Source organism: Mustela putorius, unplaced genomic scaffold, assembly GCF_011764305.1.
Source record: "Mustela putorius furo isolate JIRA1106 unplaced genomic scaffold, ASM1176430v1.1 tig00003853_pilon_pilon_pilon, whole genome shotgun sequence".
Taxonomy (NCBI): Eukaryota; Metazoa; Chordata; class Mammalia; order Carnivora; family Mustelidae; genus Mustela; species Mustela putorius.
This window is the reverse complement of record NW_025422005.1, coordinates 64,218,472-64,234,911: the sequence shown is the minus strand read 5'-3', so window position 1 is coordinate 64,234,911 and position 16,440 is coordinate 64,218,472. Positions and strand designations below refer to the sequence as shown.

General features: G+C 38.1%; 1 protein-coding gene across 1 annotated transcript in view; it reads right to left on the bottom strand.

Moving 5' to 3' along the window:
- The window catches only part of AK5 (adenylate kinase 5), a 240,820-nt gene that overhangs the window by 173,622 nt on the left and 50,758 nt on the right, over nt 1–16,440 (bottom strand). The window contains 1 exon segment of the mRNA XM_004758166.3: nt 7,763–7,954. Coding sequence (XP_004758223.2) covers nt 7,763–7,954 — 192 coding nt within the window.

The following is a 16,440-nucleotide window of genomic DNA, read 5'->3' as shown; positions in this document are numbered from 1 at the left end:
AAGAAAAATAATAAGGATGAGAACAGAAATCATTGAAATAGAAACCAAAAGAACAGTAGAACAGATCAATGAAACTAGGAGCTGGTTCCTTGAAAGAATTAATAAGACCAATGAACCCCCGGCCAGACTTATCAAAAAGAAGAGAAGGGACCCAAATAAATAAAATCATGAGACTTATCAAAAAGAAAAAAGAAAGGACCCAAATTAATAAAATAGTGAATGAAAGAGGAGAGATCACAACCAACACAAAAGAAATACTATTATAAAATATTATAAGAACATATATGAGAAACTGTATGCCAACAAATCAGGCAGTCTGGAAGAAATGGATGCATTCCTAGAGATGCATCAACTACCAGTACTGAGACAGGAAGAAAGAGAAAACCTGAACAAACCCATAACCAGCAAGGATACTCAAGCAGTCATCAAAAATCTCCCAACAAACAAGAGCCCAGGGCCAGATGCCTTCCAAAGGGAATTCTACCAAACATTTAAATAAGAATTAATACCTATTCTTCTGAAGCTATTTCAAGAAATAGAAATGGAAGGAAAACTTCCAAACTCTTGCTATGAGGCCAGCATTACCTTGATCTCCACACCAGACAAAGACCCCACCAAAAGGGAGAATTATGGACCAATATCCCAGATGAACATGGATGGAAAGATTCTCACCAAAATACTAGCAAATAGGATCCAACAATACATTAAAAAGATTATTCACCATGACCAAGTAGGATTTATTCCTGGGCTGCAAGGTTGGTGCAACATCTGCAAATCAATGTGATACACTACATAAATAAAAGAAAGGACAAGAACCATATGATATTCTTGTTAGATGCAGAAAAAGCATTTGACAAGGTACAGCATCCTTTCTTGATTAAAACTCTTCACACTGTAGGGATAGAAGGCACATACCTCAATAACATAAAAGCCATCTTTGAAAAGCCCACAGCTAATATCATTCTCAATGGGGAAAAACTGAGAGCTTTTTCCCTAAGGTCAGGAAACAGCAGGGATGTCTACTATCACCACTGCTGTTCAACATAGTACTGGAAGTCCTAGCCTTAGCAATCAGACAACAAAAATAAATAAAAGCATTTGTATCAGCAAAGAAGTCAAACTCTCACTCCTTGCAGATAACATGATACTCTGTGGAAAACACAAAAGACTCCAATTCAAAACTGCTAGAACTCATACAGGAATTCAGCAACATGGAAGGATATAAAATCAATGCACAGAAATCAATTGCATTCTTATACCCTAATAATGAGACAGAAGAAAGAGAAATTAAGGAGTCAATCCCATTTACAAGTGCACCCCCAAACCATAAGACACCTAGGAATAAACCTAACCAAAGAGGGAAGGATCTGCACTCAGAAAACTATATAGAACTCATGAAAGAAATTGAGAAAGAGGGGCACCTGGGTGGCTCAGTGGGTTAAGCTGCTGCCTTTGGCTCAGGTCATGATCTCAGGGTCCTGGGATGGAACCCCGCATTGCGCTCTCTGCTCAGCAGGGACCCTGCTTCCTCCTCTCTCTCTGCCTGCCTCTCTGCCTGTTTGTCATCTCTCTCTGTCAAATAAATAAATAAAATCTTAAAAAAAAAAAAAGAAATTGAGAAAGACACAAAGAAACGGAAAAATGTTCCATGCTCATGGATTGGAAGAACAAATACTGTTAAAATGTCTCTGCTACCTACAGCAATCTACACATTCAATGCAATCCCTTTCAAACCATCAATGGTCAACTTTTTTCACAGAGCTGAAACAAATAATCCTAAAATTTTCATGGAATCAGAAAATATCCCAAATAGCCAAAGGAATGTTGGAAAAAAAATCAAAACTGGTAGCATCATAATTTTGGACTTCAAGCTCTATTACAAAGCTGTCATCATCAAGACAGTATGGTACCAGCACAAAACCAGACACATAGTTCAATGGAACGGAACAGAGAACCCAGAAACGGACCCTCAACTCTATGGTCAACTAATCTTTGACAAAGCAAGCAGGAAAGAATGTCCAATAGAAAAAGGTTCACCATTCAACAAATTGTGTTGGGAAAATTGGATAGCCACATGCAGAACAATGAAACTGGACCATTTCCTTACACCATACACAAAATTAGACTCAAAATGGATGAAAGACCTCAATGTGACACAGGAATCCATCAAAATCCTAGACAAGAACACAGGCAGCAACCTTTTTGAACTTGGCTCCAGCAACTTCTTGCTAGACACATCTCCAAAGGCCAAAAATGAACTATTGGGACTTCATCAAGGTAAAAAATTTTTACACAGCAATGGAAACAGTTGACAAAACCAAAGACAACCAATAGAATGGGAGAAGATATTCAGAAATGACATATCAGATAAAGGGCTAGCATCCAAAATCTATAAAGAACTTACCAAACTCAACACCTAAAGAACAAGTAATCCAATCAAGAAATGGGCAGAAGACATGAAGAGACATTTCTGCAAAGATAGCTGAGAGAAAGAAAGATAAATAGCTACAGGATCACAAAGGGAGAATCTGACACATGAAAAAGTGTTCAACATCACTTGGCATCAGGGAAATACAAATCAAAACCACAATGAGATACCACCTCACACCAGTCAGAATAGCTAAAATTAACAACTCAGGAAATGACAGATGTTGGCGAGGATGTGGAGAAAGGGGAACCCCCCTACACTGTTGGTGGGAATGCAAGCTGGTGCAGCTACTCTGGAAAACAGCATGGGGGTTACTCAAAAAGCTAAAAATAGAGCTACCCTATTATCCAGCAATTGTACTACTGGGTTTTTACCACAAAGATACAAATGTAGTGGTCCGAAGGGGCACCTGAATCCCAAAGTTTATAGCAGCCAAGTCTACAATAGCCAAACTATGGAAAGAGCCCTGATGTCCACTGACAGATGGAAGGATAAAGAATATGTGGTATATATATGTACACACAGACAGACAGACAGGAATATTATGCAGCCATCAAAAATGAAATCTTGCCATTTGCAACGACGTAGATGGAACTAGAGGGTATTATACTAAGTGAAATAAATCAATCAGAGAAATACAATTACCATATGGTCTCACTGATATGTGGTATTTAAGAAAAAAAGAGAAGATCATAGGGGAAGAGAGTAAAAGTAAGATGAAACGAGAGAGGGAGACAAACCATAAGAAACTCTTAATCTCAGGAAGCAAAGTGAGGGTTGCTGGAGGGGACAAGAGGGGAGGGATGGGGTAACAAGGTGACGGACCTTAAGGAGGGCACATGATGTACTGAGCACTGGGTATTATGTAAGACTGATGAATCACAGACCTGTACCTCTGAAACCACTAATACATTATATGTTAATTTTTTAAAAATCCAAATATCCATTCCAAAAAAATCCACAAAGATGCCACTGTCCTCAAAGAAGAAGCAATAGTTTTTCTAGGGCAGCTCTGTCTTGCTGCCTCTACACACAGTAGGATTCTATAAAAGCTTATTGCCTAGTCAGTGTGACTCCTTATAAGCTGTCTTGCCTTCGAATCAAAATGGATATTTCCCATGTTTCCTCTGGGATCTTCCTACTGAGGTTCTAACAGTATCAGGTTTCTTGCCAGAGGGCACTGTCTACTTAGCTTTTTTTTTTTTTAAATTGAATTTAAAACAATTCAGAGGGCTGTATACTCAGCACACGTATATACACCGTCACCCAATAGACTTACTTTTTTTTTTTAAGATTTTTTATTTCTTCATGTAACAGAGAGAGAGATCACAAGTAGGCAGAGAGGAAGGCAGAGAGAGAGGGGGAAGCAGACCCCCTGCTATGCAGAAAGTCCGATGTGGGGCTCGACCCCCGGACCCCAAGATCATGACCTGAGCTGAAGGCAGAGGATTAACCCACTGAGCCACCCAGGCACCCGCCCAATAGCCTTTCTTATTAAACTTTGAAAACTGCTCTTTGACTGTATTCTGCTTTAGTTACTAAACCCACCCAAAAGGAATTAATGGGCCTTTTCATTACATGACAATGAATATTTAAATAGGGTACAATAAGTGATAATATTAAAGGAAACAGAGCTTTACTCTGTTACCTATTTACCAATTCATCAACCTCAAGTATTGAGAAGCAATGACAGAACCTTCCTCTGAGTAATTTTAGGAGAATGGATTTGTTCAGGGAAACTGTTAGGAAGCTTCTTCACTGGCTTTCTTGTGTTTAGGTGAGTGGCTGAATTTGCCCAGGGTTTGTGCTGTTTAGATTTATTTTCCACCCACCCCCAACCCTGACCTTCCCACCCCCACCCCCCACCTCCTGGCAGCAATGCTAGTAGAGATGGTGATGATTAACCAATGGCTATGCAGTGGCTGCTTAGAGATAAGTGTCCTTGGATTTAAATGGTGGTGTCGACTCCTAGGAAACTAAGTTAATTGACAAATAATTATTCGGTTCTATGTAAATTAACTTTTACTGTTCCTGTTTATTTTGCCTTCAGCTACTAGTGTCTGGTGGGATGGGAACTACATAGTTTCAGTGGTGAATCTGAAATATGTAATATGGGTATTCTCAAATTTGAAGGAAATGATATGGGGCATAGGGGGGTGACCTGGGGGGCTCAGGGACAGTATCTGGTGAATTAACAATACTGTGGTTATGACAAGGATGTGTTCTCTCTGCCAGTGGTTTCCCCAGCACCAAAGTCAGTCAGCAATGAAGTATTTCCTAATCCAAAATGAGAAAAGGCAAATGTTGGGAGCTTTCCTTAAAGCCAAATAGATTTATCTAGAGACTTTATTTGTAAGCATGTCATCCCTAATTTTGCGTGCGTGTCTGTGTGTGCGCACACGTGCGCGTGCATGTATGTGCACACGCTAAAAATATGTCTTTCAAACAGTGGTAATGATTATTTTCTATATTAAGCAGCATTTACTCAATGCACACAAGTGTGTAACAATTTCCCTGGTGAATGCCATGGTTTTCTGGCTGGATCAAGAGCACAGTGCATTTTGGAAAATAAAAATATAAACATTATAGCTTACCTTATTATTTTTCAATCATTTTAGAAGGCCCTTCAATGAACAAAACTGTGTATATTTTTTTAATAGTTCATCAAACTTACTTAAGCTTGACTTGTCTTTTTTTTTTTTTAAGATTTTATTTATTTATTTGATAGAGAGAGACAGTGAGAGAGGGAATACAAGTGGGGGCCTCTGCATTGCCAGTCTCTTCCGTGGTACACACATTCTTTCATTTCACCCATACAACATTATGTGGTAGGTAACATCATCTCCAATGTATAGTCGGAGACCACGTTCTAGAACATCATGAATTTATTAAATGGCACTGGAGCACGAGATTTCAAGTGAGAGTTTCAGACTCCAGAGCACTCGGGAAGAGAAGCACCGAGATTAAAGAGGAATGTGGTCTCTGTGGTCTTAAAGGAACCTCAAACCAGCATGAATGATTAATCTTACTTGTGGGTGGGAAGAGCCTGTTCCCCTCAATTCCTAACACAGTGCATGACATATGTGAGGATGCCTTGTACATTCTCCTTTGCAACAGTTATCACATTGAATAACTCATTGTTTACTATCTCTTTCCCCACAGACTGTAAGCTTTGTTCATTTACTGGGAGCACATTATGTACAAGGCAGGTACTGTTCTAGGAATTTGTAATCTGTAACAGAATAAAATAAAGGTCCTTACCTCTTGCTTATTTAGCTTTGCATCCCTAGCACCTGGCACCCAGTGATTTTCAATAAATATTTACTAAATGAATAAATGAATCAATGAAGATGGGCAGGTAGAAGCAACAGAAAAAAACTACAGAGAAAAGGAAATATTTGGGTTTGATCTATTAACGCCCAGTTTTTAAATTAAAATCTTAATATGTTTGTGATGAATAAGGATGATTTTTTTTTTATTATTTAACTCATCTTTAAGGCAGAAATATTACCAAATATATTTTAATTCCAAAACCGAACTATGATCCGTGTTCTGAAGGAGGAGGTGTGACTCAGGATGCAGTACTTGCTCCTTTGACGGACGGAAATTTTCTAATCCTATTCCCCGGAGCCTAGCCTGTGTTTACATTCACCACTTTCCAAGGCAAGTCTCCCAATAATTAGAGGTGTTTAACCTAAAGCTTATTTGGTTTCAGCAGTGAGGTTACAGGCTGTCATCCACATTGTTATTGACTCCCTCAATTACTGGCAATGGCATTTCACCTCCATGCAAAATATTAGTAAATTAACAATCCCCACTCTGCATTCATTTGGGAAATCTGCTCTGCTTGTGATGACGAACGTGACAGGCAGGGAGTAATCAGAGATGCTCTGGTAATACCTTTAAGCCTTGCAAACATCAATTAAAACTCTGGCTCTGCACTTTGCAGTTGGGGGTTTGGTCTGCAGGGTAAATTTCTTTTCTCATAACACAATGCAGAAGTCAGCACTGGTAATTTGCTAGAGAAACAGGGAACAAACCCAACAAAAATAATCAGAGAAACATTCACCCTGATTTTATTGAATTTTTCCTATTTTCAATGTCTCTTTTAAACCATAAAATGAACTCTGGCACTGTGAACAATTTTCAGATCAGATTTACAATTCTCTGACATGACAACTTTGACTCAAAGAGCACATTCGAATAAATATTTCTTTAGAGTGCTAAAAAGGCTGCAAAGAGATTATTATTCAAGTGTCCTGACTGTCTCAGATCTAAGGGCATCTTAGTCTAATGAAGAGATTTTTTACCCAGTAATTGCTAGGTCAAAGGGGCCCTGTGGATGAGCTTCAGTAGAGTTATTTAAAATTTGTTTAAAAAAAAATCTTATGTGCATTTTATTAAGAAAGGCATGCATTATTTTCATCAGATTGTTTACTGGGCATTGTAACCTCACCAGACAAGAATCTTTGGTCTGGTGAGAAAAACCCAAGGGCTGGGGGAGGGATGTGCTGAGCTCTGCTGTCATCCAGTTATCATTGGAGCTGCTCTGACGTTAGCTGTTCTCCCATAAAAAGTTTTCTTCAGATGACCAATACCTTTGTCTCCTCTGTTTTAATACTTGAATTTCTGATGTGATGGGATTATAATTTAGCTGCCTCTTCACCTCTAACTTCCTGTATTCTCAGAACTGTATTAAGTAATGATTCAGTCCCATCTTTTATTGGTACATTGAGTATCATTAACCACAAAACAAACTAATTATGAAAACATTAATATCAGCATTGGGTTAGTAGAGCAGAATGATTAATGCCTTCATTTGCAGACAGTATTACTGCTTTAAGCAAGTCAGACACTTAGGAAATTTTTTTGTGCTATTAGGATCTCATTTCCTTATATGGTACCCTGTGGTAAAACCTACCTTACAAATGCAAATCTGATAGAACACTATGTCAACTATGTGTTTTTAAGTCTATCAACTTTACTTGGTTTCCACAGACAGAAGAGTTGAGAAATTGGGCAAGTACTACTTAAAATGATCCAAATAATTATTTAAAAATGCTTTTTATCTTTGGGGGCTATAGAATTCTAGCCAAGATTAAAATTTATCATTTTTTATAAAATTAAACTAAAGTGAAAGTATTTTCATCATAATGACTTAATCAAGGCAAAGCAGGTAAAAATTACTGATTTTTTTTTCCCGTTGGATCTAAAACCCAAGAAAAGCCACTTTTTTTTTTTTTAAAGTAAAGATGGTTTCTAAACAAGAACAGGTGAATTCGAAATCTGAAAGATTGTTCTTACACCAGACATGTAAAAGTGTAGCTAACTTACTGTCATGATGAGCCCCTTTTCCTGGAAGTATTTGACCAACGGAGCAGCGTTCTGCTTGAAGTTCATTAGTCTCCTTTGGGTAGCTTTCAGATTGTCATCAGGCCGCCCCTGTTGCTCTGCGCGCTTCAGTAATCTTTCTTTGAGCCTCTGATTAGCACAAGCCAAGAACACCACCAAGTCGGGAGTACAGATCTGTGAAGAGCATCAAACAAGTAGACAAGCATTTAACACACCAACCAATGCAAGTGTGGGCAGTGGCATTCTTGTTTAATTCTGTTGAGGGTGCCACATCTTTGGCCCTCTATGTCTTTGCCAATATATTTTTAGGGCTACTGCTCTAAACAAGAATAAGAGGAGCCACTGCTCTTATAAAGGCATACTTTGAAGTTCTTGAAGGAAATGGAAAGTGCTACTCCAGTGAATCCATAAAGGATTAGAAAGTGAAAGTGAAGCAGGCTTATTGCTTGTATGGAGAAAGTTATGGACAGAAGATCAAACCAGCTACAACACTCTCTTAAGCCAAAGCCATAAACCCAATCAAGAGCAAGGCCTTAACAAACTTTCTTCAATTCTATGAAGGTTAAGAGATGAGGAAGCAGCGGAAGGAAAGTCTGAAGCTAGCAGAGGTGGGTTCAAGGGGTTTAAGGAAAGAAGCCTTCTTTGTAACTTAGATGTGCAAGGTGAAGACCCAAGTGCCGAGGGAGAAGCTGCAGCAAGTTATCCAGCAAATTACTTAGCTAAGACAATTAATGCAGGGAGCTTACACGAAATTACAGATTTACAGATGAAATAGTCTTATCCTGGAAGAGAATGCCATCTAGGTCTTTCTCAGGTACAGAGAAGACAATGCCTGGCTTCAAAGCGTCAAAGGACAGGCTGACTCCGTTGTTTGGAGCTAATGCACCTGGTGACTTTAAGAAGCCCGCCTCATTGACCATACTGAAAATTCCAGGGCCCTGAAGAATTATGTTAAATCTGCTCTGCTTATGCTCTAAAAATGGAACAACAAAGCCTGGTTGGTGGCACATCATTTCAAAACATTGTTTACTGAGTAGTTTAAGCCTACTGTTGAGACCTATTGCTCAGAAAAAAGATGCCTTTCAAAGTATTATTGCTCACTAACAATGCACCTGATTACCTAAGAGCTCTGATGGAAATGTACAGTGATAGTAACGTTGCTTTCATCGCCTATTAGCACAACATTGATCCTGCAGCCCATGGGCCACATAGGAATTTCAACTTCCACGTCTTATTAGTTAAGAAATAAATTTTGCAAGGCGATAGCTGCCATAGGTGGTGATTCTTATGATGGATCTGGGCAAAGTCAATTGGTGCTGTGAAGACTGTAGAAATGACAGAGGATTTAGACTGTTAGAGGGGTGCCTCGGGTTATGATCTCAGGGTCCTGGAATCAGGCCCCACATCGGGCTCTTTGCTCGGTGGGGAGTCTGCTTCCCTCTCTCCCTCTGCCTGCCTCTCTGCCTGCTTGTGTTCTCTCTGTGTCAAAAAATTTAAAAAAATTCTCTAGACTGTTACATCAACTTAGTTGGTAAAGCAGTGGCAGGGTTTGAGAAGATCGGCTCCAATTCGGAAAGATGTTCTATTGTGGGTAATGTGCTATCAAACAACAACTCCACCAGGAGTGGATTCCATCGCAAGGAACCACCTATTTTGCTCATCCATAGGAATCAACTCCTTAAAGTCTGATCATGAGGTGCAGAAATGCAGTCACATATTCAGGCTCAATTTCTAATTCTAGTTCTCTTGCTATTTCCATCACATCTGCAGCTACTTCCTCCATGGAAGTTCTGAACCCCTCAAAGTCATCCATGAGGGTTGGAATCTATTCCTGAACTCCTGTTAATGTTGATATTTTGACGTCTTTCCACAAATCACAGATGTTCTTAATAGCGTCTAGAATGGCGAATCCTTCCCAAGAAGTTTTCAACTGATTTTGCCCAGATCCATCAGAGGAGACCAATGTGGGGCTTCATCCCAGGACCCCAGGATGATGACCTGAGCTAAGGGCAGTCACTTAACTGACTAAGACACCCAGGAGCCCTGCAATAAAGTGTTTTAAAATTAAGATTTTGGGGGCATAATGTCATTGCACACTTAATAGACTATAGTATATAGTGTAGACATAACTTTCACATGTGCCAGGAAACCAAAATTTTCACCTGATTTGCGTTATTGTGGTATCTGCTTTATAGCAATGGTCTGGACCTGAACCCACAATATCTCTAAAGTATGCCTGTAGCTTATATAAATGGCATTCCCAACCTGCAGTGGCCTCTGTATTTCTGGAAAATACTTCTTGCCTATGTTCGAACGAGTACTCAGGTTAAATGAAGGACAGTATAGGCAAAAATCTGCCAGAGTTACAGGTGACCAGATTTTAGAGGGGACATGATGACTGAACTATAGATATTCTCTACAGTAAATTAGTACTGCTTCTATTATTACTTTTTGCTGTTCTTTTAAAAGTATCATTTGTATGGGCACCTGGCTGGCTCAGTTGGTTAAGCATTTGATTCTTGATTTCAGCTCAGGTCATAATCTCAGAGTCCTGAGAGTGAGCCCTGAATGGGGTTCTGGGCTCAGTGCAGAGTCTGCCCTAGATTCTCTTTCTCCCTCCCTCTGGCCTTCCTTGACCCGCCCCAATAAATGAATAAATAAATAAATATGAATCTAAAGTATCCACTGTGTGCCACGCCCAGTGCTAAGTTATTTTTGTATGATATTGCTAAACTTTGCAATACCCTGTAAGGTACGTATTATCTCCGGTTTACGCATGAACACACCTGGCTCTGAGAAATGAGGTGTTTGAGGTCATATGGTCAGAAAAGTCAAAGCTGGTATCAGTCTTGTCTAAGGCCTGTGTTCCTATCACAATTACAAAGAATGAATTAATCCAAAAGCTTTCACAAATTTTTGAAAATACCAAGGGATAATTTGAAAAGAACCTATGAAATAAACAGTTTTCATTTAACTCAATTAAAACTAGTATTGCATTTAAAAGACTGCATGGCCATAGAAAGTGAATGTGGCTTCTTAATGAAGATGGGACAAGACAAAAAGGTAGTTTTGTATGGCAGTTTAAAGAAATGATTCAAAAAATAATAAATGATTCCAATATTTTTTGCATCCTTACATTAGTAAATTATTTGAGCATATACTCCAATAAATACATACATTTTTAAAAAAATTTTATTTACGTATTTGACAAACAGAAATCACAAGTAGGCAGAGAGGCAGAGGGAGAGAGGAGGAAGCAAGCTCCCTGCTGAGCACAGTGCCCGATGAGGGGCTCGCTCCCAGGACCCTGAGATCATGACTTGAGCCAGAGGCAGAAGCTTAACCCACTGAGCCACCCAGGTGCTCCAAATACATATTTATTAATTAATTTAGAAAACATGCATATAGCACCATACTAATATAGGATGCTTGCTGTAAAACATACACAAAATGCAATTTTAAAAAGAAGAGATACAATAATTGCAATTTTAACAATTTTAACATTTTCTTCCCACACTTTTCCATACTCTAGAGACCACTGATTGGAAAATGGACCCTGGAGGCTGGGAACACACATTCCAGTTTTTGCCCTAGGACTTGCCAGCTGAGTGACAGGCATATTGGCTTAATTTTGTAAAGCCTCTATGTCTTCATCTGTTAATAAAGATATACAGACCTGCCTCCTTGAGTTACTATAAAGATTAAATAAGATCGTGTATGTGAAACTCACAGCACAGATTTGATCCACAGTAAGTGCTCAATAAATTTGACCCATGTTTATTATTTCTTGGTTTTCATGATTCTAAGTTGTCCTGGTCGTTCTTTAACTTTTTCTTATTTATTTGTTTATTTTCTTGGCTCACCTTTTTTTCCTCCTTCGGACCACAAGTGGAAGCCTTCCTTGAAGCTTAGATCATGTTACTGTTTTTAGGTCTTGTCTCCAGATTCTCACACCCTTCTCATTCTTTTTAACCTCTTCTGGTTTCAACAACTGCCCTTAGTTCATGGATCCTAAATCTACATTTTTAGCACTGACTTTCAACAAAATCTAAGTCTTGTATTTTCAAATGCTTAATCTGACAACTCTACCTGTAAGTCTTCATGTCACCTGTGACTTACCAAAGCCATAATCAGTCTCAACACTTTTTCCCTAAATGAAATTCCTATCTTGCTTATGTATTAATTTTTCTACTTTTATGCTTTTATGGTATTTTATAGTAGCAACACTATTTTCCTAAATCTCTCAGCTAGAAGAGAACATTCACTCATCAAATCTTTCATCTTTCTGAGCTATCAGCATTGTCTATGGATTTTGTCTTTGAAATGTCACTCAGACTCCTCTTCACCCCAGTTCCTACTGCCACTGAGCCATACATCAGCATTAGCGAGTAAGAGAATGAATTTTAGAATCAGATCATCTTTAATTTGAATCTAGAATCTGCCATCTATTAATTTTTGGTCTTTGAACAAATGGTTCATTTTTTCAGAGCCTCAGTTTTCTCAAAATAAGAGGAAAAGCTCTCCCTAAATGTCCATCAACAGATGAATGGATGAAGAAGATGTGTTTTACACACACACACACACAAACACACACACACACACAGGAATATTATGCAGCCATCAAAAAGAATGAAATCTTATCATTTGCAATGACGTGGATGGAACGAGAGGGTATGATGCTGAGTGAAAGACAGTCAGAGAAAGACAATTATATAATCTCACTGATATGAGGAATTTGAGAAACAAGACAGAGGATCATAGGGGAAGGGAAGGAAAAATGAAACAAGATGGAAACAGAGAGGGACAAACCACGAGAGACTCAATCTCAGGTAACAAACTGAGGGTTGCTAGAGGGAACAGGGGTGGAAGGGACAGGGTAGCTGGGTGATGGACACTGGGGAAGGTATGTGCTATGGTGAGTGCTGTGAATTGTGTAAGACTGATGAATCACAGAACTGTACCTCTGAAACAAATAATACATTACATGTTAATAATGGGGAAAAAAAAAGGAAAAGCTCTCCATTTTTGTAGTCTAGTATTTCCTACTTAAAACCAAAAACAAAGTTTCTAAATAGCTTTTGAGAAGCCTTTTCAAAAAAATAGCTCTTTTTTTCCAAAAAGCTGAAAAGCTTAATACTTTAGAAAATCACTTTGTAATTTTTGTGTGATATATAATAAGGGTATTATTTGAAGTTAAAACCTTTATTTTATCAAATATTATATTGTAAAATTTATGTCTAATAAAATTCTTGGCAATATTTAGCCTTCCACAATATAATAAATTACATCTTTAAAATTTGTTTAAAACAAATTATATTATGGGGGCACCTGGGTGGCTCAAATATTTAAGCATCCAACTTGACTTCAATTCAGGTCATGAAATCAAGGTTGTGAGATCAAGCCCCATGTCAGGCTCTGTGCTGGGTGTGGGGACTGCTTGAGATTTTTTTTCTCTCTCTCTCCCCTGCCCTAACTCCACCTGCCCCCAGCCCCTGCTCACTCTCTCCCTAAATAAATACATAATATTAGGAAGAAAACAATTTCTGACAAATAAAATATTATATTACTCTTGGTTTAGTTACAGTGTATATCAAAATATGGGAGGAAAACCCTGAATTACTAGGTATTAAATGCAGATAAAAACTTTTTGACTTTTGAAATTATTCCATTGGGCATTTAAACAAATGAAATGGTTCACTTTAATACATTTTGTGTTTTGCTTCAGGCTACAACGTAAGTGCTTCTCCTTACATAACACAATGAAGTAATGGATAGACATGTATATCATCATGACTATATTTTGGTTTTTACTGTTGGCTTTTGAAATCTTGGTTGGAGAAATTTATATAAGACTGAAATTTGCATAAGACTTTTGAGACTTTGAATAAGATTGCATTTTTTAAATTAAAAGGCTTTTTTAAAAAGCAGCTTTATGGGGCACCTAGGTGGCTCAGTGGGTTAAGCCTCTGCCTTTGACTCGGTCATGATCTCAGGGTCCTGGGATCGAGCCCCACATCAGGCTCTCTGCTCAGCAGGCAGCCTGCTTCCTGCCCCCACCCCCGCCTGCCACCCGCCTGCCACCCGCCTGCCACCCACCTGCCACCCGCCTGCCTCTCTGCCTACTTGTGATCTCTGCCTGTCAAGAAAAAAAAAAAATCTTTTTTAAAAAAAGCAGCTTTAAGTTTACAGAAAACTTATGTGGAGTATCTAAGAGTTTTGATCAATGAAATGCAACTTCAGGTTTGAGAAAGATAAATTTCAAGTGAATCTGGATTTACTTGCAATTAACTTGCTATCTTTCTTTGGTATAAATGACACAAGATATAATTAGAAATAGAAAAAAAAAACAATTAAAATGTAGAACTAGTGAGGACTGTGGCAGCTGGGGCTAACAGGCTGACAGCTCAGCAGAGCGCCCACAGCCATTCGTGTGCTCATCTGAGTCCTAGTAACCCCCACATATGCCCAGTCATTAGGGCCTCATCTTCTCCAACTGTATTTCATTTTAAAGGAAAAAATATTTGAATCATTTATGTTTGTTCCCCCAAGATAGAAGTGGATACCACTGCATTCCAAAAGATGTGAAGCCCCTAGAAAACTTTCATGAAATTCACTGGTGATATGTTGAGAAGTATCACAGAGCAAAGTGGACCCTTGACATAGCTTTTCTTGCCCTAGGTTCACAAAATACCTTTGCTGATTCAATGAACAAGTGAATATATATATAAACGAGAAGAAAATTTGAGATATCACCTTTGTCTGCAAGGAAGTAAGCTTCTAAACTGCTGATGTTATTTCTCTTAATCAATCAACTAAATCTTTTTATTCCTGCCATTACATAGACATGCCAATCTTCCTCTGTCCATCGACTTAAAGTTTCTTATCTGAATGATTACTCCGTTGAAATGAACCTGTAACTGCCTTTGATAAGCAAAGACATATTCACTGTGTCAGACTGCCAAGTGAGCTTGTTTTAATACTCCCTGTTCCTAACTGTTAGGACTTTTGACTGGCCTATTCTTTATGAAGGTGTGTCAAAAGGCCTACATTTCATAATTCAAATGACACTGTCAGAAATCAGGAAGCAAAGTACTAGAGAGAGAGAGAGAGAGAGAGAAGAAAAAATTGGAACAGAAACTAAAGACTGGAAAAAACTTGAGAAGTTATCTGACCCAAATTAATATCAAACCTGTAATTATCTCCACAGTCTCTTGACAAGTGATTTTTAAAGTTGAACATTTGAACTTGAATGTTCTTGTGAGCATTTCTTGGGATGGGTACTTACTACTTATAAGACAGCTCCTTTTGTTATTGGAAGACTCTAATAACTAGGAAGTTCTTTCTAATATTGGGCTTAAATTTGCTTCCCTATTCTGCCCACAGTGAAAATGTAAAATGAATTATTTCTTTCATCCATTAAGCATTTACTGAACACACACCATTTTCACAGAAGCTATGTTAGATCATAAAAGGGAAAAGAAGGATAGATAATTAGACTTCACTGTCATTTAGCATGGAAATAATTTCTGGGCAGAACTTTAAACAGACTACAAGGCTGGGTGACAAAAAACTAGAATATGGTCCCACCCAGGAGAAGCAGCTCTAGAAACTACTACTGCTGCCCCCTCTTGGTTGGACTCCACAGCGCTGCACCATCAGTGTGTGAACCAGCCACCCAGGACTAAATCCGTTTAGAATCACCCCCAAATTCCCATTGTATTAGGTGATTAAATGTATTTAACATTTAATTAGGCATATCTCCAAAGAGAACTAGAGAACTAAAAGAGCAGAATAAAATATCCAGAGTGAAACAAGGGGGAGACAGGGGTAGGGGTAGGAAAAGTACATCAAACAGCAAGAGACAAATGAGAGAGAATGCTTAGAAAGTTCTAGAAGAAAAGAGAAAATGAAGAAGCAGTATTAAACAATATAACAGCTAAGAATTTTCTAAACTCACAAATGATTCCAAGTTTCAGATTCAAACAGCAATATAAAAGCCAAAAAGAATAAACAGAAAACCTCAGATCTAAGCATATCATAGTAAAACTGTTACAAGTTTAGACAGACAAAAAGACCAAAGCAAAGCAAAACAAAAAAATCTTTAAAGCTGCCAGAAGAAAAGAAATGAAAGATTACCTTCAGAACAGCAACAATAAACAGCTGCATTTTCACAAAAGTGACAATGAAAGCCAAGAAACAATGAAACAGTATCTTTTTTTTTCAAAGAAATGCAAATTTTATTTTATTTTTAAAATGCTATCTTTAAAGTGGCCAATACAAAATAACTGCCAACCTACTTTTCTGTTTGCAGTAATAAAATCTTTCAAAAATTAAGAGTAAATACAGATATTCTCAAACACAAACTTAGAGTATCTGTCCTCAGTAACTCTACACTAATGGAAACATTTAAAAGTATTCTTTAGGTGGAAGAAAAATAAATCAAGATAGAAAACTGGCCCAGAGGAATGAATGAATAGTAATAAAATGGTAAATATGTGGGTAAAAGTAAATGACTATTAACCATATAAAAGAACACTACAAGTATTTTGTGGTCTTTAAAAATAGAGATTAGTCATGAGGCAGGTACATGAAGTTCAACTGTTTTAAGAACTGGTTCAGGAAGTGGCAGGAATACTGAATTCTATGAGACATTAAGTTAA